Genomic DNA, 26,465 nt, shown 5'->3' with positions numbered 1-26,465 from the left:
ATGCCCAGGGGTAGCTCTGGCTCCATGTTGCAGAGTGCTGTGGTGTCCCAAGTGAGGGCAACCAGAGCATGCAGAGACACAATGCTTTTCTGTCCCTCATTGGGGTAGACAAGCAAGCAGGGAAACTTTAGAACTGGCTGTCTGGGGGGAGGGGGAGTCCCTTTAAGCACAGACCTCAGATAGCCTCAGGCAGCAGTCACACACAGTAAGTCCTGACCTGGTGCCCTGCCGGAACTGGTTCTCAACAGCCTTAAATGCAATTCAGAGTCCACTCAGTGTGGACGTGCTATTTTGAAATAGCAAAATGCTATTTCGAAATGTATTTTGGGAATAGACACGTTATTTCAAAATCTATTTCAAAATAACTATTTCGAAATAACACTAGTGTAGACATACCCTGTGTGAATGAGAATTTCAGCCCATTTGCAGGCACTGCCAGAAAGCCAATAGGTCTGTACATTGTTCAGTAATATGCTCCCAGCATTAGACCTAGGACATTTGCTTCTCTCCGTGTCTCCAGCAGAATAGCTGCTTCTAATGCCAGTGGATATTTCTGCTAGCAGCTCAGACCATCATTCATTATTTCCCCCCAAGTTCCGAGCTATGTCTGTCTGGGGCTTGTTGCTTTTCTATGGATCAGTCTTTGCCAGCCCCTGTTCTGACCCCCTCAGTTACTGACAGTAAAACATAAAAACATAAGACTGGCCATACTGGATCAGACCAAAGGTCCATCTAGCCAAATATTCTGTCTTCCAACAATGGCCAATACCAGATGCCCCAGAGGGAGGGAACACAACAGGTAATCCTTTTGTGATCCCTCTCCTGTCACCCACCTCCAGAGAAACAGAGGTTAGGGACACCATTCCTACCCATCCTGGCTAATAGCCATTGATTGTCCTAGCCTCCTTGAATCTATCTAGCTCTTCTTGGAACCCTGTTGAAGTCTTACATCCTCTGGCAGGGAGTTCCAGAGGCTGACTGTGTGCTGAGTGATGAAAAACTTCCTTATGTTTGCTTTAAACCGGCTTTAATTTCATTTGGTGACTGCTAGTTCTTATATTGTGGGAATAAGTAAATAACTTTTCCTTATTCACTTTTTCTACAACAGTCATATCCCCCTCTTAGTCTCCTCTTTTCTAAGCTGAAAAGTCCCAAGTATTTTTAATCTCTCGTCATATGGGACCTGTTCCAAACCCCTAATCATTTTTGTTGCCCTTTTCTGAATCTTTTCCAATGCCAATATATCTTTCTTGAGATGAGGTAATCACATCTGTATGCAGTATTCAAGATGTGGGAATACAATGATTTTAAATAGAGGCATTCAGATTTCCTCAGCCCAGCAGATTTTCTGGCAGACTTCTTCCCTCCATGATACTGCATACTTGTTGGCTTTGGATTTTTAAGCTAAATAGCTGCTTCAACATCTGCATATAAAAGTAAATCTATGTTCTTTTTCGAGTGGTTGCTCATGTCCATTCGAAGTAGGTGTGCGCACTGCGTGCACTGTGTCTTCCGGAGCGTTTTCCCTAGTGGTACCCGTAGTGCCGGCAGGGTGCCCCCTGGAGTGGCGCCGCCATGGCGGGGCATAAGTACCCCTGCCGGCGCTGCCCCACCTCAGTTCCTTCTTACCGCCGTGACGGTCGTTGGAGCGTCTCTGTCTCTCTTAGTCAGTCAGTTAGTTAATGGTTCCCGTTCTTCTACCTTGATTGTAAATAGTTCTCTTAGTTAGATAGTTAGGTTCTTTGTTTTCTCTCCCCCCTCGGGGGTGAGGAATGCCAGGGCCTCAGGGCTTTAAGGCGTGCACTGCCTGCGGGAAGTTTATGCCCACAGGCGACTCACACAACAGTTGTCTGGGTGAGGGCCATCTCGCAGTCGCCTGTAAGATCTGCAAGTCTTTTAAGAAAGGGAGAGAGTTTCCCGCCTAAAACTTCTCCTCATGGAGACGGCGTTACAGCCGCTGCCGTCGGAGCATCCGACGGTACGCGGCGCACCAGCATCTACATGCGATGTTCCTCGGCACCGTGCATCCACGTCGAGATCCCAGCACCGGTCTCACTCTCCGGCGTCCAAGAGGGTGAAGAAGTCCCACGGAAGATCCCCTTTAAAAAAGACCACGTTGGTCGGGTACCGCGGTGCCGGCTCACCGGTGCATACATCGACTGCGGTGCGCCACAGTCGGCGAGAAGGTCTCGATAGTCCAGGGCGCCTGCCTTCTCACTGCCCATCCACGCCAGACACATTCGAAGTGGTGCAGGACCTTATTAGCCTCACTACCTCCCCCCCATCTTCAGTTGAGGTGGAAGGGTTGAGGTCACCCTTGCCAAAGGCTGATTTGCTTATGGCTTCGCCTCCGCATGACCCTGGCCGGCATGCTCGGGCGCCTTATGCGTCGGGACCATCCCATGTGGGACCAGTACCGATCGCCTCAACAGTGACACAACTTTCGACACCGGGTCGCCAGTCTCGCTCAACTTCGGGCCGTGCCCGACCCTCAGTGACGCTGGTCTCTCTCCCAGCTCCTCGTTTGGCGGCACCGGTACCGTACTCTCTCAGCCATGTGGCGTCCATTGTGGCACCACTGTCTTCCATGGCACCTAGCCCCCTGGAACCTGTGTCCGTCTCCGCACCGTCGCAAGCACCTGCATCAACCACGTGGACCTTGCCGGTGCCCCAGTTGACAGTTGCATCAGGACACTCGGCACCGAGCCTGAGTGGTTCAGCGGCTCTCCCAACGCCGTGTCCGGTACCGGGCCTGGGTCCCCCAGTACCATGCGAAAACTCTTCCAGCACCGGGTCTGGGCACCCCGGTTCCGCAACTGCTGGCGGCAACTCTCCCGGCACCGGGCCTGAGCACCCCGGTGCCGCAACTGCCGGTGGCAACTCTCCTGGCACCGGGCCTAAGCACCCCGGTGCCGCAATCGGCGGCAAGTTTCCCGGCACCGGGCATGGGACCCCTGGTGCCACAACACGTTCACCCCCACCGTATCCATGCCGGCAAGCTGGAATCCATGGCCAGGTTTGCCCCGCACCCTTCGTCGGCTCGCCCGTGCCGGAGTCCGACTACTCATCAGATTCGGACGCCACTTCCATCCGTTCGGGGTCCTCGGGAGCATCCTTGACCCATAGATCCCGTTCTCGACATTGGCGGGACCATTCGCTGATGCAGCAAACCTGGCCCCCGCATCCGCAGTGGCCTTTTTGGACTCCTTGGGCTTATCATCAATGGCAGGGACCAGTGCCTCCTTCTCTGGTGTCGGAGGCTTCGGGTCGCCGATTGCAGCCCTCGGTGTCACTGTCTCGACCTCCCCCCTTCCCACACGGGGCACCGCAGCCCGACCTAGCGGCAGAGGTCCCAGTGCTGGAGCCGGGCCCGGAGGTGGCGCAATATGTTCCACCAGCATTGCACTCTGCACCGTCCATAAACCCGGCACCGATGCAGGAGTTGTCCTCATCGTCGTCTCCTGATGAGGCCCTGGCAGACCCAGCACCGAATCTGCCTACTATGGATGCCTGTACGCATCAAGAGTTGCTTCGTCGCCTGGCATCCAATCTGGGCATCCCGGTGGAACCTGTCATAGAGGATACAGATCCAGTGGCGGACATCCTGGCCGATGATGCACCCGCACGTTTGGCTTTGCCGCTGAACAAAACGGTGGCCAAGATTACTAATGCCCTGTGGCAGACGCCGGCGACCTTGACCCGTACCTTGAAAGGGGCTATTATGTTCCACAGATGGGGCATGAACATCTGTATTCGCAGCCCATCCCGGGATCCCTGGTCGTGCAGGCTGCGGCTCAAAAAGAAAGGCTGCCCCAGCCGGGACCCTCTCCAAAGGCGAAAGAGCCTAAGCACCTGGATTTGATGGGTCGTAAAGTTTACGCCACAGGTGCGGTGCAACTTCGCATCACAAACCAACAGGCAATGTTGAGCCGGGACGCCTTCAACACTTGGCAGGCTGTGGAGAAATTCAGGGACAGGCTTCTGGCTGAGGACCGCCAGGAGTTCGCGGCCATCGCTTCAGAGGGGAAGCTTATTGTCCAGACGGCTCTCCAGGTGTCCCTGGACACAGTTGACTCGGCAGCCCGTGCTAAGGCATCTGGGGTTGTCATGCACCATGGTGCCTGACTGCAAGTCTCTGGGATTCCCCCCGATGTCCAGAATACTATCCAGGACTTACCCTTTGATAGCAAAACTTTGTTCTCGGAGCATACCGACTCTAGGCTCCATACGCTAAAGGACACAAGGTCTACCCTTAAGTTCTTGGGCATTCACACGCCTGCCCCTCAGCGTCGCCAGCTGCCCTATAGGCAACAGGGGAGGGCGCAGCCCCAGGTCCCCCGTGGGGATTACTGGAGGCGCTGCTCCCGGGCCTCCGGTGGAGGTTCCGGAGCGGCTGCGCACCCCCCAGGCGCTAGGAGTTGCCGTCTCCCCAGGGCAGACAGCCAGCGGGGAGGACCCCACAGCTCTTCCCGTCGGCCAAGCCCCAATTTTGATGTGCTGATAGAGAGTTGCGCACCAGTCTCCTACCCTGGCCCCCCGTTTGGGGCCAGGCTATCCCATTTTGCCCATGCTTGGGCACTAATCACAACAGACGCCTGGGTATTAACAATAGTAAATGGAGGCTATGCCGTTCCCTTCTTGGGCCGGCCACCTTCCAACCCCCCTTTCCCGTCCCTCTTCAGGGACACCCCTCTTGAACACATCATGTGTCAGGAGGTGTCCGTGCTCCTCACGAAAGGGAGCAGTAGAGGAGGTCCCTCCACACCTGTGGGGACGGGGATTCTATTCCCGATACTTTGTTGTCTTCAAACCAAAAGGAGGAGTCCGTCCCATCTTGGACCAAAGATATCTGAACAAGGCGTTCATAAAACACAAATTCAGAATGATAACCTTAGCCTCAGTCATTCCAGTGCTACAGTTAGGAGACTGGTACGCAACTCTCGACTTCAAGGACGCGTACTTCCATGTGGCGATCAAAACCAGCCACAGGAGGTTTCTCAGGTTTACTGTTGGCCAGCACCATTTTCAGTTTATGGTGCTCCCTTTTGGCCTGTCAACGGCACCCAGAGTGTTCACCAAGTGCATGGCAGTGGTTGCGGCGTTTCTCCACAAGCAGGGGTACCTCGACGATTGGCTAATCCGAGGTCGCTCTTACGAGCAGGTAAAGGCTCACGTGTCACTCACGAAGGCCCTCTTCCTAAAGCTTGGGCTCATGCTGAACAAGGAAAAGTCATCCCTGACCCCCTCTCAGCATCTCGAATTCGTGGGTGCCCTCCTCGTTGCAAGGGTAGCAAGAGCTTTCCTCCCCAGGAGCAGGTTCCTCTCCATAGTGGAGCTGATTTCTGGGTTAACGCGGTCCCCTGTCATGACCCCTCAGATCTGCTCAAGGCTCCTGGGCCATATGGCTGCATGCACATACACGGTATGCTATGCCAGAATGAGAATGAGACCTCTGCAGGCTTGGTTGGCAAAGGCCTTCAGTCAGTCTTTGGGACTCGATCCTCACAGTGCCCCCGGAGATGCTAGCCTCCCTACAGTGGTGGACCCAGGAGGCTGTGGTGTGCAGTGGGGTTCCTTTCAGCACCCCTTCCACCTCCCTTACACTAGTCACAGATGCCTCCAACCTGGGCTGGGGAGCACACCTCGGGCAGCACAGGACTCAGGGTCTGTGGTCCCCTATAGAACGGACCCTCCATATAAACGTCCGGGAGTTGCTTTAGCTGGGAGTTAGGACAGGACAGACTGCTGATGCCTGCTAGTTTGAGATGCAGGATTTTATCCCAGCCCCCACCTGGGCTTGGGAGGAGCAGATTGTACAGGTAGGTAGGTGGGGGAAAGAGGGTGTGGGTGGGTGTTATCATCTGTGCAGTGAGGTGGAAGCAGGAGACAGTTTATTTGGGGTATCTGACTCATTTATTGCAATCCAGATTGCAGTCCTCTCTGACTGGGTTGGAGCGGGGTAGGAAAACAGACTGCATGGGGGGTGCTAGGAGGACATTTGCATGATTACATTTCAAGCAAAGATTATGTATGTGTTAATGGTTTACAGTAAGAAAGAGGAAAAAATATTATTTTAACAGAATTTTTTTGGAGTGTTGCAGATATCTAAAACTCTGATCTTACTGTTTTAGTACCACAGGATTTAAAAAAAATTAAGACTGCATCTTAATTTATTTATTAATGAAACTCCTGTAAGTAATGCTGTTGCTGTATTATTAACTTGAAAAACTATCAATGGCATGCAGGCCCATAAATAGAAGTGATTAAATTAAATCTCAGCACACCACTTCTGACCCGTGCTAACCTGTAGATACTGTAGGCCAGATTAATTCCCAGTGATGTAAGAAGTTTTCACAAAATTACTCCTTGGTGTCTAGATTCTGTTAAGCAGATGAAAACCTAAAAGCTCTGTGAAACAACATACACTCTTTGGTGGGAGGCAGTGATTGTGGAGGGGAGAGAAGAACTGTTTATACCACTTTACAACTCTGATCCTGCAATTGGATCCATGAAATCAGGCCCATGAAATGCCTTCTAACTTCAGTGTGGCTCTGAACAAGCCCAGAGTCAGTGCTGTTGGAGCTGATTACAGAATTCAGGCTGCTGTTTCTAAGGCTGCAGAGTGTGTGTGTTATATTATGCATATAGTGCTGATTTAATTTTGTTAGAGAAGAATCCAAGTACCACAGCTCTGGGAGACTGTACATGTGCATAGCTGTACAAGTGCAATGTGATGAACTTATACATACATAACTGTGTGCTTTATTGGAAAATTTTTATAAATGTCGTTAATTCTTATTCTCACAATAGGGCAGTTATATTATGTTAAATAGAAAAGTCATTTTAAAGATCTGTGCTAAGTTGTTTTCTGATTTTTCTCAGAACTATTATTCAAATTTTATTCTAAACAGGCTGGTGCAATCAAAACAGCGGTCACTGGAACAAGTATACAGACTGGTAAGATGTTTTAGGAAAGCACTTGGGGTATAGGTTAAAAAAAAAAGCTACTTTGTTTTTGTAGTCTCATATTTTTCTTGGTTTTACTTTCAGCTACTGTAAGTGGGAATGTTATAGTGAATACAGTTGCTGGAGTCCCTGCTGCTACCTTTCAGCCTATCAATAAACGTCTCGCTTCACCTGTTATACCTGGGACACTGACGGTGAGTGAATGGCAGTAGTTGTACTGTAATTTAATTATTTTTAGTTGTAGACTGTAGCAGCTAGTGAAAATGTGGTATTATTCTAAATGAGACCTGGATACTCGGAATAAGAGAAATTAGAGGAGAAGACTTTTTACATCATTTAGCCTTTAGGTCTGCCAGTCTATGTCTTATCAGTGATTTTTTTTTAAATATGTGAAAATATAGACCTCTAAAAATGATGAATGCAAATGGAAGAAAATTCACACTTCAGTATTATAGTTAAGAGCAGTGTTCCCTGGCAGCTGAGTGCTTGGGAGTCTTCCCAGGAGAAATTCAAAGGCCATCTAGCTGATTAGCACAGCAACCACCAGCAGCAGCATGTATTTCTTCTGGTGGTACACATTCTCACTTGCCTTGGTGTATATAACAAAATTTGTTCTGCACATGGATAGAAAAAATTAGAGCGAGTATTGGCTTCCAGTTCAGAATGCTGAGAATGTTGTGACTGGCCATTCATTAGATATCTTGAAGTATTTTAGACAGACTAGAGAGGTATGTACATACTTGCTTTTATTTATGACATTTGTACCTAACAATATGTTCTTTGTTTCCAGAAGGTTCTGTGATTTTAAATGCAAGTTGAAAGTAGTGAAGAATAATGGTTTTCTTCTTCTTAGACCTCAGGAGGTGGTACTTCTGCTCAGGTTGTGCATACTCAGCAACGAACAGCAGCAGCACCAGAATTGGTGACCATAGCCTCTACCCAAGGTGTTCGAGCAGTAACATCTGTGACAGCATCAGCCGTGGTAACTACCAACCTAACTCCAGTACAGACCCAGGCAAGATCCTTAGTGACTCAGGTTACACCAGGTAAACACTGCATGGGGTTTCTTTCTTAGTGTACTTTTAAGTGCTTAAACTTCCTGTAGCTTACTTGATTATCTCAGCCTCAGAATACTGGAGTCAGAATTTATCAACAGTACAATTGTTAAATGCTGCTGAAAACTTTTAAAACCAGTTATCCTTAGTACCATAAGTTATATTTTCCTCCATTAAGTTTTACAATGTGCAAAATAGAGAAAATATTCTGATTGGTTCCTAGGCACTACTGTAATTAACATTCATTATAATTATATGTAACTGCAGCAAATACAGTTTTACTGACTATTCGTGACCTTTCCCCATTTTCAAGAAACAAAAGTATTTATTTGTTCTGTTTATGCAATCAAGAAAAACTATTTGCAGTCTACGTTCATTTACTCTTAGTTTGAGCTGGACTTTGTTTTATGCCACTTTTAATAAACAGCATAAGTTTACAAAGCAGAGAAAATTGGGTCTCCTTTCTATAGTTTTCAGTATAAAATAAATGCATATGTTCACTTACATGCTCTTTTAGTACACCCCAGAGTTTATAATAAATTGTATTAAACAATGTTGTGGCACATTATCTTCTCTGAGATTCTACATACTATTTATTCAGACACTACATTAAGACAGGGTAAGGCTTGTTAGAGGAAATCTAATGTAGTGATTAGAATAGAGAACTCATTCTGGGACTCTTGAGTTCCAGTAAACCTCTTCTGTACTGTTCTGTTCTGATCTCTAATTGTGATATATTCTGTATTTGGTTTGTACATCCATGAAATGAAGATACCTCACAGGAAAAGGAATGGCTGTTGTATGCTTAAGTGAAGTATATAAAACTCTTGAGATCTTAAAATTAAAGGTGTTATGGGAAAAGTTCTACAGATTGAACCTCTCTAGTCCGGCACCTAGAATCTGACTGTGTCCAAACAGAGAATTTGCTGAATCATAGGAGGTTAGTATGTCGCCAGACCAGAGAGTGCTGGACTAGCAAGGTTCAACCTGCATGTATTGTAACATACATAAGTAAATGTTTGATTTTTCTCAATTAATTCTGGAGCCATGTAACTATGAACTGCTCAAGAGGATTTTAACATAATCTTTTGTCAGCAGGAGCTGGGATTAGTTTTCACTTAACTGCTAATACCTGAGCATTAGCAGCCAACACTGTGCTGACATTAACTACTGACACAGAAATAAGGTGGTGTGTAAAGCAATAAATTGGTGTAATCTTGTGGATGTGAGTCTGAGTTTTCTAAATGGTTTGTTGAGCAATAGAGCCATATAGATTAGTTATCTTTTTTGTTCTGCTAAGAATGATTCTGTTGCATTCCTGCCAATATAGTTCATTTGGACCTTTCTATCCAGTCTCTTTCCTTTAATCTAATCCTGAATCTCTCCTCGGAATTAGTGTAGCAGAAAATAACAGGTTTAATTGTTGCATTAAAACTTTAAGTGAAGTTGATTAAATTAATCACATTGTAATTTTCACTTTAGAACCTTTTTGCTTTATTTACAGCTACGCCAACAGTTCAACTCTCTGGCAAAGCAATCACACCGGCTCAATTCCAGCTTCTCAGGCAGCAGCAGCAGCAGCAGGCTGCTCAGGTGCAGGTCCCACAGATTCAGACCCAGGCGCAAGCCCAGTCTCCAGCCCAAATAAAAACTGTAGGGAAGTTATCACAGGTGAGGGAAACATTCCTAAGATAACAAGAATGCTGTTCATACCTTTCTTTAAACATTTACCAGTGATTATGTCTGTGGTGACTTATGTTCTCATACTAGACAGAAAACATGAGTTCTCTGTCAAATTCACTGCTGCTCAGACTAAAATGTCATGGCAATACAGAGCGCAATAATGTAGGTTCCCTGTAAGCTATGTGGCTGAGCAACTGCACAGCTGTTTTCTGAGCTCTACTCAGAAGTCCAAAACTCCTGTGCAGGCAGGGAGCTCAGCTGAGCAGCAGAGGACGGGGCATCATCTCACTAAGCAAGCAGCTAAATGGAGCTGTTTCCATGCTTAAAACAGCTCCCAGAGCATGTAAAGAAGGAAGATAAAAGAATAAGTGACTGGGGGAAGGAGGGAGGCAGTAATTGGCTGACAGTGGGTCAGAGGGGAGAGGAGTTTGGAGAGTTCTGTTTCTGCATAGGAAGAGAGGGGCAGAAATTTAGCACTCTCAAGCCTCCTGAAAAAGGGCAGCTAAGGGTAAGTGGGGGAAGGGAGGGTGGGTGGATGCTGGCATTGAGGTGCAGTGCAGATGGGGAAGTGGGGGGAAGAGTTTATGTTGTGAGGTGGAGGAGGTATGGATAATTTGTTTGTGCTTTTTCTGGGAGTTAGGACAGGGCAGACTGCTGCTAGTTTGAGAAGCAGGGTTTTATCCCAGCCCCTGGTTGGGCTGAGGGGACAGATTGCACAGGAGTAGGTGAGGGAAGGAGAGTGGGTGGGTGCTGGCATCTGTATAGTAAGATGGAGGTGTGAAGGGAGTTTGGGATATGACTCACTTTCTCTTGTTTGGGATGTGACCCTCTTCTCTGTCTGACTGAGTTGCCTGGGTTGCCGGGGGGACAAAAGGGGAGGCTGTATGGGATGGATGTGTGCCAGGACATTTGAATGATTACATTTTAAACAAAGTTTACATTGGTGTTAATGGCTTAAGGTAAGAAAGACAAAGAATTTTAATAGAATTTTTTTTTGAGCATTGAAGATATCTAAAACTCTGATCTTAATGATTTTTTAAAATCTGTGTTACTAATTAATACATAATATTTCATTAAGGCCAGATCTTTGTTATGTGGTAGAGTTCTGGATCTTATAAGTCAGAAGTAGCAAGTACTAGGTATGAAGCTAGTTGTTTTGTAGGATGAAACCTTATTTGTAAGCTCTTTAAAACATTTGTCTACAAACCCTGAAGCCATGTGTTAATTTGTTCTGGGGCTTCTACTATTTCAGTTTTGTTAGTCTCTAAAGTGCTGCAGGACCATTCATTGTTTTTTTTCCAGTTACAGACTAACATAGCTACCCTTTTGAGTTGGTGACACACACAAGATGAAAGTTTCAAACCAAGAGAACTTTGATCTGTTTTTATAGCATGGATCCTAAACACTTTCCAGAGAAACTGTATAAGCCTTAGTGAATGCCTTTTACTCTCCTTTCCAGTGTCAGTAAATATTGTATTAGTCATGCTATTTGTAGTTGACCCGTAGATTTGTTAGCATGTTAAAGCTGAAGTCTGTGGATAATATGTATGTTGGTGTGTTTACTAGCTTGAGTTGTTAGGATGATGATACATGTATTCCAAAGATATTGTTAATTATCTTTTTTTATTTGATTTCATATTAAATATCGTAAGCATTGCTCCATGTTATTTATCCCTTGTTTTAATATTGTGTGTGTGTGTGTGTGTGTGTGTGTGTGTTTTGGTTTGGTTTTTGGTTTGGTTTGTTGGCAGTACACATCCACACACTACCTCAATTGGTGTTTCACATAAGAAATTTCAACCTGCCCAAAAGAAAATTCAACTCAAACAAGGATAGAAAATGTTAGAGGGAACACTGATGCGAACTAGTTTAAGTTTATTCAGTATTCCCAGTAAAACAGTAGACAAGCACTAGGTATCTGTTCTTTAACAGAGCCACATTCTTTGTTTCATTGCTCATTGGACTGAACTGGGAGAACAACCGTAACTTGTAGATACAGGAGATGTATCCTCCATGCCTAAAACCAATAATGAAATTGAAAACCATAAAAATGTTTGTACTTTCAGGAGCAGCTGATCAAATTGCAGAAACAGAAACTGCAGCTTCCTCAACAGCAAGCAGCACAACAACAGACACAACCAGGGACACAACAACAGACAACACAAGTACAAGTGCAACAGCAGCAACAAACTCAACAACTTACTGCTGTCACGGCACCCCGACCTGGAGCAGTACTTACGGGCACAACTGTGACAAACCTGCAGGTTGCTCGTCTTGTAAGTTGCAGTACACTCCGTTAAAATGCACTTAAACAGCTAGTTCTGCACTCGTTAAAATGAATGAGATGTTGTATGTAACTCTAGCATCTGATTCTCATGTACACTGAAGCCCCCCTTGCACTGCTCTGACATAAAGTGAGTGTAAATGTAATTTAAACCCACTTTAAGAACAATGTAAAGGATCTTTAGCATAAATGATAATCAGGCCCATAGTTTTTAACATACAATTATCTTGCAATGACACCAAATATTCTCTGTCTGTACAATAATCCTAATTCCTTGCTGCTTAGACTCGTGTTCCTGCTTCCCAGCTTCAAGCACAAGGACAGATCCAGGCCCAAACACCTCAGGCAGCGCAGGTTACTTTGGCAAAGCCTCCAGTGGTGTCAGTTCCAGCTGCTGTCGTGTCATCTGCAGGAGTAACCACTCTCCCTGTTACGGTTGCTGGGATTAGTGTGGCGATTGGACAGCCACAGAAAGCCGCAGGTACTTCAATATATTGGGAGTACAGTATAATTTCACAATATGCTTTTGTAAAGTTCTGTGACACTTCAGTTTTGTACTAGATGCTTTCTCCCTCTCATTTCAAGATTTGAAAAATACAGTTTGAAATTCAGTCAACTTTAAAAATGAGTTGAAAGTGTTTCACATATACTACCTAATTTTCAGGAGGACAGACAGTAGTGGCACAACCTCTGCATGTTCAACAGCTGCTAAAACTGAAGCATCATCCAACAGGACAGCAACAGAAAGCCATCCAGCCCCAAGTCGCACAAGGCCAAGCTACTGTACAGCAAAAGGTATTTCCTTCATTTGTTCTTTTTATGCATTGTTGTGACAGCATCTGTGACCAAAGTCTTCACTAGATTATTCATAGACTTTTAGCAGTTCAGATTGTGATGAATGGGTCTGAAGGATCTATGTATTCCCAGAAGACTTACTTAGGAAACTACAATTCTGGTAGAGAAAGCACTTCTATTATAAGCATCTATCTTTGGGCATTTAATAATTTTCTGAAAAAAATCACACTTTGGTTGATTTTTCATGCCCAAAACTGTTTTAAAATAAACAAAATTTTGGACTTTAAATATACCCAAATATGGAAAAGTGCTGAATTTTCATCAAGTAAATTTTCTACGTGCCTTTTGCACAATATCATAAAAACAACTTATCCGTGAAACTTCAAATTTATCACGGACCTTGCTCTCAGTGAGGAAAATGTCAAATTGACTTTGCTACAAGTTAAAGTTTATAAGTTTGTGTAAAGTTCTGAAAGTTCATTGTGTTCAGAAATGTTTTTTCTTCTGTGTGCATTGGTTTTTCACCAACACTTATTTGTTGAATATTAACTCTGAAATAATCTAGTAAATTTGATTACTGAAGCATAGTGATTAGCAATGTATCTTTTCAGAAGTGTGCTGTACTCACTGATTTCTATTTTTCTGCGCCAGATAAACGCTCAACAAGTTGCTGTCCAATCCCAACAGCAGACTTCACAACAACAGAAAGTTACCTATAGTGCACAGCCAGCCATTAAAACCCAATTCCTGACAACTCCAATTCCTCAGGCCCAAAAACCCGGTGGAACCCAGCAAGTGCAGGCACAGATACAGGTACAGGGGCACAATTTCTTCCCTTGAAGTTTATATTGTGTGACTAGTAATTAGCAAAGACCACAGTTTTACTGCTCTTCGGGCAGGTTGGAGTTTAAGTGCTGGCCTCAATACGGGTTATATGTTCTTACGTTCTTAAAAACAGATTGTGGTTGTAAAACTCGCTGGGTACAATTGCAGCCTTGTAGACTGCTGTGGGTTCTCTCTAGTACCCAGGAGCAGATAAGAGAATGAGTGGTAACTTGGAGAGCCATGATTCTTCCCCCGCACCCTTCTTTCTTTTGAGGAGTAAGTTAAGCCCTTTTCATCCAACAGCTTATTCCTCACTACTCACCCCTCAACAGTTCTGAGTAGTGATTGGGAAAGGGGGAATAGAGTCCTGGCTTTATTCCCGTTTGCCACCACTTCCTTACAAAACTGTTTGCAATGTGGAGACAAGGTGCATGAAGTGACATCTTTTTTTGAACCAACTTCTGTTTGCGAGACAATCTTTTGAGCTCTTCTAAGAAGTTGGTCTAATAAAATGTATTACCTTTCCCATCTCTGCTAATATTCTGGGATCAACATGGATACATCAACACTACATACAATGGGAAGTAGCAGACTGGTGGTTCCTGCTCGTTTCTGCTTAACTAGCTCACTATCTAACTGGGCAAGCAAGGAGATTAAAGAAATGAAACCTTATTCCCCTCCATAATCAAGTAAAGGCTGTGACAGTCCAACCCTTTAGAATTACTAAGCTTGTTCTAGTTTAACTGCTTAGCAACAATGTCTCTAACATACAAGGTGTGGATTGACCCAAAAGATTTATTTAGTGCAATAAACTTAAAGCTTTTAATGAAAATAAAACACTGCCCAAGTGCAGAATTCCTCACTACACTGTCCAGTTCCTCTGGGGGGAATTTCCAAAGGATAGTTTGCTCTTTCAGAAAATGCTGTGGCTTGGTAATCGCCGGAATAGACCAAACCGGTCATAAACCGTTTTACAAAGTGTATTGAAAAAATAACTGTCATTTTTCTTTTAACAAGAATCTTCTCTATTTTATGCATCTAAAGGTTGCCAAGCTTCCACAAGTGGTCCAGCAACAAACGACTGTTGCCAATATTCAGCAGATGGTTTCGGTTTCCCAGCAGGTAAAGTGACACAATAGAAGATACACAATGTAACACAATAGAAGATATACAGTCTGTTTCAGTCTATCTTATTCAGATAAATGTAATTTTCTTTTTCGTGTACAGTATGCACTATTTGTTAAATACTTAATATTTTGGGGGGGTTTCCCTAAAAATTAGAAATGCAGTCATTGGGCATAGGATCAAATGCTGTATATTTCTATTTATTATTACTCTTGATGATCCTAAACAAGCTTGTCTTATTTCATCTGGAGCTGAAGAGAGCATCTAATAGTTGTGCCTCATCATCAAGATGTGTGATTTAAAGATAAGGATAAACACGAAGAGAATTAAACTAATGGCAGCTAACTCTGTGATTTGTTCTATTTAAAGCATGGGGGAAATAGTTACAAGTTTGTTTGTTATTTTGTCATGGCCAACATGTGCTAGATGCTTCACAGAAAATAAATATTCAATGCAACAGAATCAGGGTGGGGCAAGCAAGGATGAGGGGAATGAAGATGAAACTAAAAACTAAGTAGCTGATAGTCAACTTTAAACTGTTTGAAATAATGGCTTTCAGAACATTAGCCATAAACATGTTAGGTCTTACTTTTTTTCAACAAAAATAAATATTGAGGGCAGGATATTCAAATGATCAGTGTTGACCAAGTCTGCTTTCACTTAATAACACATAGCTTTTATATAGCACTGTACATAAATAGATCTGAAAGCCCCTCGCAAAGGAGGTATGTATCCTTTTTCCCATTTTACAGCTGTGTGAGTTTTACATTGACTTCAGTGAAAGCACAGTTAGTTACTATCTTGAATGTTCAGAATTTTTCTGTGCCCTTAATGCACCACTTCACAAGGGATGTGTTTCCTCTTTGATTGACAGAGCACTTGCTGTCCTAAAGCTTCACTTCTCTCTTCCTTGTTCTGCCTCTGATGCAGGCAGTGGCCATTGAAGTTGCTCCTCTATTTGTATTCCTGTGATCTCAAAATAGATAAGCTGGAAAACTTTGAGAACCTCCATGCAGCCCCTCTCTGTGGCCACGGCTGGTCAAATTAGGTGCAGGACTAGGCTATCTTACTCAACAGAAGTATGCCAGCTATAGCCCCATCCCTCCCTTCTCCACCTTCTGTAAAGATGGGGTAAGGGACTCCAATGCCTTTATTTACAGTGGCTGATGATCTTCCATTGATCTCTTCCAACCCTCCTGCTCTCCTCCCTGCTTTCCTTCTCTTGAAGAATACAGCTGTATTGGAATCTAATGCCCATATCCTCCCCACCTCTGTTCAGGCTCTCTGGCCCACTACAAGGAGGGTGGGTAACAGTTCTATTCACTTTTGGATCTGGTGTACGGTGCTAGAGGTGCTATCTCTCTTTCTTACTGTAAACTAGCAGAATTATCCAGCATTGCCTGGATCCTTCAGTGCAGGAGGCTGGTGGTGTAGCGGGGTGCAGGAGTCAAGGCACAGGCTTGTGGGGGGCAGTGCAGGAGGTTGGGGAAATAAAAGTGATGATTGGGGGATGAGGAGGGGCTCAGGGCATGGGTCCCATCCAGCACAGATCTTTTTTTTCTCCCTCCAGTCTTCCCTAGTTACACAGGGGTGCTTTCTCCCCTCTGCCCCGGTCCCTCCCCCCATCCCAGCCACCAGGGGCCTTCTCACTCCCTCTCCCCATGGCACTGGGGGTGGGGAGGAGGGAAGGGTTTGGGGCAGGAGAGTCTACTTATCCTGTCTGGTGGCAGGCAAGATGCAGAGCCCTAGCCATGCTGGCCACTCCCTTGGTGGTTCCGCTGTCCCCAGTGGACACTCTGCAGGATAGCTCTTCCCTGCAGGCTCTCTGCCCTCCAGTGGCCACTCTCAGTTTTGCATTCCTCCAAACACCCGCTCCTCCCTTTGCATGTTATGGAAAACAGTCCCTTTCTGGGACTACTTCAAGTGGTTGCTCATGTCCATTTGAATCAGGTGCACGCACCACATCTTCCAGAGCGTTTTCCCTAGCAGTATCCGTAGCGCCAGCAGGGCGCCCTCTGGAGTGGCGCCACTATGGTGGAGCATAAGCTCCCCCTCCTCAGTTGCTTCTTACCGCCCATGACGGTCGTTGGAGCGTGTCTCTCTGTTAGAGTACTTAATGGTTCCCATTTCTCTTAGTGTTATAGATAGTTGTAAATAGTTCAAATTACAGTAAAACTCCATTAGTCCTGCATCTAATGCTCCGGGACTCCTGATGGTCCGGCACCATCAGGAACCCGGAAGTGCTGGGGCAGCCGGACAGGCTTCCCCCATTCAGCTGCTGCTGAAACTGACCAGCAGCTGAATCGGGGAAGCCGGGAGCAGAGCAGCTGGGGTGCTGCCGGGTTGGTCCCGTAGCGCTGCCCCTCGGGGCTTCAGGACCAACCCGGCAGCACCGCAGCTGCTCTTGAGGATGCCTGGGGCAGAGCCGGACTATCATAAGGGGGGGCTATGAGGGGTCCAGGGTGGCATCCCCTCCCACCCCACTCCAGACCCCTCATAGCCCCCCCTTCTGATAGTCCAGCACCCCCTGGGTCCTAAATGTGCCGGATTATCGGAAGTTTACTGTAGTTAGATGCTTAGCAGTTCTTTGTGTTTCTCCTTCTCCCCCTTCGGGCGTGAGGAATGCCTGGGCCGCAAGGCTTTAAGGCTTGCGCTGTATGCGCTTAATTCATGCCCAAGGGAGACCCTCACAATAGCTGTTTGAAGTGTTTGGGTGAGGGTCACCTAGCAGATGCCTGTAAGATCTGCAGGTCGTTCAAGCTGCACACGAAGAGGGAGCGGGACTCGCATTTGAAGCTTCTCCTCATGGAGGTGGCTTTACAGCCGGAACCGACCAGACATTCCACGGTGCGCAGTGCACCAGCGTCAACGTGCAACGCTTCATCCCATGCACGGACTTCGGTACTGAGGCCTCGGCATTGTTCTCACTCACTGTTCTCACTCACGCCAAAGAAGTTAAGGTCTTCGTGGGATAGGTCTCTGAGCCAGAAGTCCAGGTTCGGCCTGCACTGTCGCCTTGAATCCCCGGTGCGGCATAAGAGAGCTGTACGACCATCAAGTCCAGGTCAGCTACCCTCACATCGTCCTTCGATGCTGGACACTTTTGAAGCAGCGCAGGACCTGATTATTAGCCTCACTGCCTCCCCTCCGTTGTCGGTTGAGGCGGAGAGGTCGAGGTTTTCGATGCCGGGAGCCATGTTGGCACCGGCTTCTCCTCCACACCGGTTGGATTGGTCGGCACCGGTCACATATGCAGCGGGACCGTCCCCTGTGGGACCAGTACCGCTTGCCCCTACCTCGGTGCCAACCTCGACGCAGGCTGCCAGGCCTCACGCGGTGCCCAACTAGCCTCGACCCTCATCAGTGCTGGGACCTCTCCCGGAACTGGTCTTGGCTGCTCCTTTGCCGTATTTCTCAGGCCTTGTGTCACCATCAATGGCACCGTATTACTCAAGCCTTGTGGCACCGTCAATGGCACCAGCACTGATCCTGACCCTCTTGGCCAGGGTGCCGCTTCAGTCTTTGGCACCAGGCTCTTCGGCACAAATATGAGCACAGGCGCCGGGCTCTTCAGCACTGATGCAGGTACCGGCATCGGCCCCATGGGCCATGCGGGTACCACCGACGCCGATCTCTTCAATGGCGACCTCTACGGCTTCAGCGCTTTCCATCCTGCCTGCTGTGGTGTCCACGGATGCATCCTTCCATGTGGCAGTAAGACCCAGCCACAGGAGGTTCCTCCACTTTATTGTATCCTGCTGTCACTTGCAGTTTACGGTGCTCCCGTTTGGTGTCTCAACAGCACCCAGGGTCTTCACAAAATGCATGTCGGTCGTAGTGGCTTTCCTCCGCAAAAAAAGGGGTACACGTTTTTCCGTACCTAGACGACTGGCTGATTCGTGGTCGATCCTACCAACAAGTAGAGGCTTATGTTTCCCTTACAAGAACTCTCTTCGTAAGACTGGGCCTCATGCTCAACGAGAAAAAGTCACTGTTGACTCCCTCTCAGCGCCTCAAATTCGTGGGGGCTCTCTTGGACACCAGGGTGGTGACAGCATTCCTCCCCAGGGACAGATTTCTGGCCATAGTGGAGCTGATCTCCAAGTTAACCCGGTTCCCCATTACGACTGCTGGGCCACATGGTGGCATGCACATATGTGGTACGCTATGCTCAAATGAGGCTCAGACCCCTGCAAGCCTTGTTAGCAAAGTCATTCGACCAGTCCAGGGTCTCTGGGACATGGTTCTCACAGTGCTTCCAGAGGTAATCGCCACCTTACAGTGGTGGACTCAGGAGGCTGTGGTGTGTAGCAGAGTTCCGTTTACTGTGCCTCCCCCCTCAATCACACCGGTGACAGATGCCACGAACCTGGGTTGGGGAGCGCACCTGGGGCGTCACAGGACCCAGGGCTTGTGGTCTCCTGCAAAGTGAGCCCTGCACATAAATGTCTGGGAGCTCAGGGTGGTCAGGAGAGCCTATGAGACGTTCCTGTCGAAGTTGTCCCGTCCAGGGGAGATGCCATGACCATACCGTGGCCAGCAGGCATCCTCTATGCATTCCCTCCATTCCCCTTAATTCCCAGGGTTCTGACCAGGGTCCCCTTCAGGTCCACGGTCATCCTGATAGCCCCTCGGTGGCCCAGTCAGTTCTGGTTCCCAATCCTGGTAGACATGCTCACCGAGGAGCCTATAACACTCCCACTGGTTCAGGATCTCCTCACCCAACCTTGTGACTGGGGGCTCATGGTTCACCTGAATCTCAACTCTTTCCACCTGACGGCCTGGTTTATCCGTGGCTGACCCAATCAGAAATGGAATGTTCCCAGGAGGTGCAGATGGTGTTCCTAGGTAGCAGGAAGCCGTCCACCAGGCGGTCCTATGCAGCCAAGTGGCGGCGGTTCTTGTCTTGAGTGTCCAGAAAGGGGGGTACACCCGTCCTGTGCTCCTGTCCCATCCATTCTGGACTACCTTTTTGAGCTTAGGTCAGGTGGTCTCTTTACCTCTTCTGTCAAAATCCATGTGGCATCACTCTCCGCCTTCCATGTTGGATCAGCAGGAGTCTCTCTGTTCTCTGAACCTGTCGTCAAAAGGTTCCTTAAGGGTTTGGATGAGTCATATCCCTTGGTTAGACCCCCTCTCCCCGCTTGGGACCTTAACCTTGTGTTGTCTAGACTTGTGTTGCCCCCCCTTTGAGCCGCTGGCTACGTGTTCTTTGAAGCACCTCTTTATGAAGTTTGCGTTCATTGTAGCCATTACGTCGGCTCACAGGGTCTCCGAGCTGAGGGCGCTAACTGTAAACCCCCTCTACCTAGTGTTCTCAGAGAATAATGTGAGGCTTCACCCTCACCCGGCCTTTCTCCCCAAGGTGGTGTCACCGTTCCATCTGTCCCAAGAAATTTACCTCCCGGTTTTCTTTCCAAAGCCCCAATGCCTCTCCTAGGGAGCAAGTACTCTACTCCCTAGACGCTAGGCGGGCATTAGCCTTTTATGTTGACGGAACGAAACCCTTTCACAAGTCCATGCGACTGTTCATGGTTTTCCCGGACAGAATGAAAGGGCTCCCTATTTCGATCCAGAGGTTGTCCAAGGAGTCTTATGTCCTGGCTGGGAAGGTCCCGCCCCGGGTTACAGCACATTCCATCAGGGCGCAGGTGTCCTCTGTAGCTTTTGGGGCGCAGGTTCCCATTACAGAAATCTGCAGGGCAGCCACATGGTCGTCAGTGTGTACCTTTACGGCGCACTATGTGCTGACACAGCAGGCCAGGAAGGACGCAGGGTTGGGCTCTGCGGTCCTCAGCTCTGTGTTGTAAATATGTTTATTTTTTCTCCGTACCACATTGCACTTTAGTTAACAGTTTCCTGTGTTATATTACTGGAATAAATATGTTCTGGATTGTTCAGCTTTCATGGACTTCTCTTTCTTGGTGCTCCGACCCCTCCTCCGTAAATGGGAAGTCACCTGATTCGAATGGACATGAGCAACCACTCGAAGAAGAAAAGAACAGTTACTTACCTGTAACTTGTTCTTCAAAATGTGTTGCTCAGGTCCATTCGATTTCCCCCCCTGCCTCTCCTTTGTCGGAGAGTCTGGCAAGAAGGAACTGAGGAGGGAGAAGGCCGGTAGGGGTACTTATGCTCCGCCATAGGGTGCCACTCCAGGGGCGCCCTCCTGGCACTACGGGTACCACTAGGGAAAACGCTCCGGCAGACGCGGTGCATGTGGTGCACGCACCTGATTCGAATGGACATGAGAAACACATCTCAAAGAACAACAGTTACAGGTAAGTAACTATTCTTTTCTCCTGGCTCAACCAAATTCTGACCTTGCTTTAAGTTAGGAGAAGAAGAAGCCGCCTACCAAATTTGGTGGCCCTATCTCTTACTATTAGGAGGAGTTCTCAAACAAATGGACTCTCAAACACACTTAGATAGGTGCATTCTTAGATAGATAAATAGATAGAGGGGGCACACACTTCACTAGCTTTATCTATCTATCTAATCTACTATGATTGGTTCACCTGCCTGTCAGTCAGAAGTAAGACCGTACAAGTGAACTGTTACACTGTGATGTTTTAGGCATATTTTAGGCATGTTCGTACTAGTGACGAACTCTGTATTTAATGTTGAACCATATTTTTATTTTCTGTCATTTATAATATTTTTAGGTTCAGGCTCAGCCCCAAACTGTGACACTGTCTCAGACTACTGCTGGTCAACAGCAAGTCCAAGTGATTCCAGCAACAACTGCTACAGCTCAAGTGGTCCAGCAGAAACTGATACAGCAGCAAGTTGTTACAACAGCATCTCCCCAAATTCAAGCCCCGGGTGTACAGAATACAGCCCAGGCACCAGTACCATCTGAAGCCCAAAATCAGCAAGCAAAAGTACAAATGAGGACACCTACTGTCAGATTGAAGGCACCCACCAAACCTAGTTGAATTAATGATTAAATTGCAATAAGCATGGAAATACTACATTTTGTGTTTTCTAAGCCATGACAACATGGTCAGGTTCTCTGCAGTTCCTCATTCAAATGAAGATAAACCCCTTTCATTTTCTAACAGAAGGATTTTTGGCAGTGTACATGTATCATAGAAACTCCCAAAAAGCTTCAGAAAATGCTCGTAAAGTTCATACGTGGCACATTCTGCCCCAGCAAAAAGCATTATCTGTGCTTGCTCAAAACATACAATGCAAATATTTCCATTTAATTTCTGCCCAGCTTCACAAAAAATAAAATAGTGATATCCCTTAAATAATTTCATCCATATAATATATTGTATAACTGCCAGTAAGAATATGCAGTCTTCTGCTATAATGTGTATGAGCCTTTAATATCTATTGCAAACACATACCAAGAAGTAAGTATAACTAGTGAAGCAGAGTGCTTTCTACCCATCTGAAAGCTGCATGTGGTTCTCAGTCGAGGTGATCATACCTCAGAGAAACCAATTATATCTGAAGTTATTCCTGTAGAGGTTAGCCAGTAAATGTGAAAATCTGTAAGTATCTGTAATTAAAAAGAAAAGAACCATGTTTCATCCATTTTTGTAAGGCTTTTAAAATGTTTGTTAGTAGTTTTGTGTACAGTTTATTGAAGCACCCATCTTGTACGCGCTCTCATATTTCACTTTAAGATAATGGATATTTTAGGCATGTGTGCTGAATACTGTATTGATAGTAGATGTGTATTAAAGTGTACCCCATTTTTTGGTAAAAAAATTGTTTAATTGGTATTTCTAACAGCCCTTAGTTGTTTCTTATGAGACTTCCAAATCAGACTATCACAAGCAGATGAAATTTAACTCTATTCTTGTGATGTTTAAATTTCAGTACTTTCTACTCATCTATCAACTTGGGGGAGTGGGAAATAGAAAATTTAAATCTAAGACTAATTCTTCAATTGTGTAATGAATAAGATCTAACTTTTATACTATTCTTTTACTAAAGCTAAAGGTGAATGTATCTTCAGGAGGGTATTTTGGATGCTAATAGAGCCTGGCCTCTTCCTTTGCATCAGTTTACCTTATTGTTATACCACAAAATGAGCAAAAAGCTGCATAGAACTGGGGTGGGAGACCTGCTAACTATTTGCGGACTATTTTTAAGAGAGGGTTCAAAAAGCTCTTGGTGGATGAATAGATTTGTTTTATTTTGGCCACAAAATTGCATGATGCAGAAATAAAAGTCAATAATAATGGAAACATTCAGTTCTGAAAATCACCAACTTTTCCCTATTCTTGCAGTCTTTTCAATATTTTAGGTGGGGAAGCTAATTAAAAGAAAGAAATAGTTCATTTGTTTATCTTTTATTCTTATGTCTGTATAGTCAAACAGTAAGTAATGGCTCAAGAGAAATACATAAGCAGCTCCTCTATTCTAAATAGGAAATGTCTCATTCAGTGAAGATCCAGAATGTAAACAATAGGGTCAGGCAGAGTTCCTGATTACTTTTTTTAATCTCATTGCCTCTTTTCTCCTGCATTTTACTATTTTTCTTGGTTCTCAGGTTGTTGGCTTTTTTAACTAAATTTGTACTTGAGTAAACTAGCTATGAGTTTTTAGATTCCCCTGATTTTATCTGAGCCAGGGACATTAGCTAATCTTTATTAGCAGCTCTGGAACACAAACTAATAAAGTTGGCAGGGGAATAGTTACAATGTAATTACAGCAGGATAACTGACATCATGTATGGTATATTATTTCTTATCCAAAAGTATTACCTAGTAAGCCCCAATTTTATTTTCAAATGTTCAGCTTTTATGAATTTGAAAGTTGGGGGAGACAGAACACTTGCAACAGTGGGGGAAAAAAACCTGCTGATTACATCAATGTGTTGGTCTGATTCAGTCTAAAGAAGCATTTTTAGTTTTTTGTTAAGGTCAGTTAATGAAGATAAAAATAATTTTTTTCATTGCTGCCCTCCCAAGATGTTAGAAAGTCAACCTATTTGTAAATACCTTATTGAACATAAATATTTGTACTTGAGAAGTAGGATTGTAAGGAACAGTGATGTACCCTACCTGACGATGTAATAAAGTGTACATTTTTATAACACATCTGTCATTTCAGTATTGTGTAGGGAAATATTTTATTACATTAGATTGTTTTGAAAATGCAAGCAGATATTAATATAATTACATCTCTGAAGAAATTGTGTTCATCACCCAGAAAACCCCATCTCAGCTCATCCCCTCCAATGCTATAATATTTATTTTATGTTACTTAAATTCCTTCCTCTGAATCTATCACTTCACTTTTTAAATGAGTAGAGCATTAGATTTTACTGACTGCTAGTAATGTGCTCTTGTGAGGGGAAAGACATTTTTGTCCATGGGTTTAATCTATTTTTTAAATGTTAATTTGGATTGGTCAAATCAGTGCAGATAAAATAATCTTTATAAACCTAGTCAAGGTGTTTAAATGCATGGAGAGGACTGTTGTTAATGCTGGGTTTTCTGTCATTGTGATCTAAGGAGAGTTTACTGCTGAGCTGCTTGACCAGAGATTGTTTCTGGTTCTCCCACTGCTGCTTGCTTTAAAACGGTCAATTTGCCCACCTCACTCTCCCTTTGCTCTTTTTCTCCTGCGTGTATCTACACTTCTCGCATTCTCTTAGGTCCCCTCCAAGCTACCACTGACTCTTCACAAACCTGTTTGTTTTTTGAAGGGAACACGGAATGAGGTCCCATACTCCTATTGTTTGGGGGAAACCTTAAGGGAAATCTAGGCTCAAGTCAATGCTTTTTACAAAAGCACTAAATCTATAGTGCTACTAGGCTCTATATAAAGTACATTTGACTATATAAATCAACAAGTAAATATTTCGCATTATATGTCACTGCAGCTGTACAAAATGTGGTACTGCTATGCCTAGCAACTAATGAACTAAGTTGTTTGGCTGCTCAGATGCTGCCCAACCAAGAGAAATGGTGTCCCAGGTTATGAGTTCTTGTCATCAGCAAGTTGGAAGGGGGTTATGGCCAGCCTATCTGCCTCCAGGGGCCTTACCATTCCCCCTATAACTGGCAGATGTGAATTGCGGGGGAGGGCTGCAAATCCACAGATATCTGCTATTTATATCTATGGATATTCGCATCCATAGCTCATGTTTGCAGATAAAAATGATGTATCCACACAGGACTCTGGAATAGCTGAACAGATTAACATCTTGTTGCATTTTGTGACAGCACCCAGCTGCATGTGGCATTATAAACAACATACAAAGGGGGAGCAAATAAGTGAGTACTTCCAAAAGGAGCTGAGTGCACTTGTGGAGAAAATATTCATGTCTTACGGGTGAATGAACAGCATTGTCAGGGGAGATGTTTGAATCTCTAGCAGACTCTTATGTGTCAGGGAGCACTCCTTTATTCCTCTGTGTTTACCTCTGCAAGGGGTGGGATGTTCAGGATAGTTGCTGATTTCTTTCTGAAGAGACTTGCACATGACACCCACTAGAGCAAATATAGTGTCCATTTATAAAAAGGGAAATAAGAACAACCCAGGAAACTACAGACCAGTTAGTTTAACTTCTGTGCCAGGGAAGATAATGGAGCAAGTAATTAAGGAAATCATCTGTAAACACTTGGAAGGTGGCGTGGTGATAGGGAACAGCCAGTATGGATTTGTAAAGAATAAATCATGTCAAACCAATCTGATAGCTTTCTTTGATAGGATAACGAGTCTTGTGGATAAGGGAGAAGCAGTGAATGTGGTATACCTAAACTTTAGTAGGGCATTTGATACGGTCTCACGTGATATTCTTATCAATAAACTACGCAAATACAGCTTAGATGGGGCTACTGTAAGGTGGGTGCATAACTGGCTGGATAACTGTACTCAGAGAGTAGTTATTAACGGTTCACAATCCTGCTGGAAAGATATAACAAGTGGGGTTCCGCAGGAGTCTGTTATGGGACCGGCTCTGTTCAATATCTTCATCAATGATTTAGATATTGGCATAAAAATTACACTTATTAAGTTTGCAGATGATACCAAGCTGGGAGGGGTTGTGACTGTTCTGGAGGATAGGATCATAATTCAAAATGGTCTGAGGTAAACAGGATGAAGTTTAATAAAGACAAATGTAAAGTGCTCCACTTAGGAAGGAACAATCAGTTTCACACATACAGAATGGGAAGCAACTGTCTAGGAAGGAGTATGGAAGAAAGGGATCTAAGAGTTATAGTAGACCAGAAGCTGAATATGAGTCAGCAGTGTGATGCTGTTGCAAAAAAAGCAAACATGATTCTGGGATGCATTAACAGGTAGGTGTGTTGTGAGCAAGACACAAGAAGTCATTCTTCCACTCTACTCTGCACTGGTTAGGCCTTAGTTGGAGTATTGCAAAAGCGGGGAGGAGTCCTGTGGCACCTTATAGACTAACTGAAGTGTAGGAGCATAAGCTTTCGTGGGCAAAGACCCACTTCGTCAGATGCATGTAGTGGAGTATTGTGTCCAGTTCTGGGCACCGCATTTCAAGAAAGATGTAGAGAAATTGGAGAGGGTCCAAAGAAGAGCAACAAGAATGATTAAAGGTCTAGAGAACATGACCTATGAAGGAAGGCTGAAAGAAATGGGTTTGTTTAGTTTAGAAAAGAGAAGACTGAGGGGCGGACATGATAGCCATTTTCAGGTATCTAAAAGGGTGTCATGAGGAGGAGGGAGAAAACTTGTTCATCTTGGCCTCTAAGGATAGAACAAGAAGCAATGGGCTTAAACTGCAGCAA

At 45.3% G+C, this 26,465-nt stretch overlaps 1 protein-coding gene across 8 annotated transcripts in view; it reads left to right on the top strand.

Annotated features, from left to right (window-relative positions):
- EP400 (E1A binding protein p400) overlaps positions 1-23,790 on the top strand; it is a 104,860-nt gene extending 81,070 nt beyond the window's left edge. For 7 of the 8 annotated variants that reach the window (XM_075898396.1, XM_075898395.1, XM_075898391.1 and 4 more), the window contains 10 exons: positions 6,912-6,957; positions 7,051-7,160; positions 7,820-8,012; positions 9,526-9,692; positions 11,771-11,980; positions 12,274-12,469; positions 12,653-12,783; positions 13,435-13,596; positions 14,653-14,730; positions 21,399-23,790. In XM_075898396.1, the coding sequence (XP_075754511.1) occupies positions 6,912-6,957; positions 7,051-7,160; positions 7,820-8,012; positions 9,526-9,692; positions 11,771-11,980; positions 12,274-12,469; positions 12,653-12,783; positions 13,435-13,596; positions 14,653-14,730; positions 21,399-21,671 (1,566 nt within the window). In that variant the 3' untranslated portion in view covers positions 21,672-23,790. The remainder of the gene's footprint in view (positions 1-6,911; positions 6,958-7,050; positions 7,161-7,819; positions 8,013-9,525; positions 9,693-11,770; positions 11,981-12,273; positions 12,470-12,652; positions 12,784-13,434; positions 13,597-14,652; positions 14,731-21,398) is intronic. The other variant, XM_075898394.1, reaches the window with a different exon arrangement.
- Positions 23,791-26,465: the final 2,675 nt, after the last annotated feature.

Source organism: Pelodiscus sinensis, chromosome 15 (genome assembly GCF_049634645.1).
Source record: "Pelodiscus sinensis isolate JC-2024 chromosome 15, ASM4963464v1, whole genome shotgun sequence".
Taxonomy (NCBI): Eukaryota; Metazoa; Chordata; order Testudines; family Trionychidae; genus Pelodiscus; species Pelodiscus sinensis.
The sequence above is the reverse complement of the archived record's forward strand: the minus strand, read 5'-3'. Positions and strand labels throughout refer to the sequence as shown.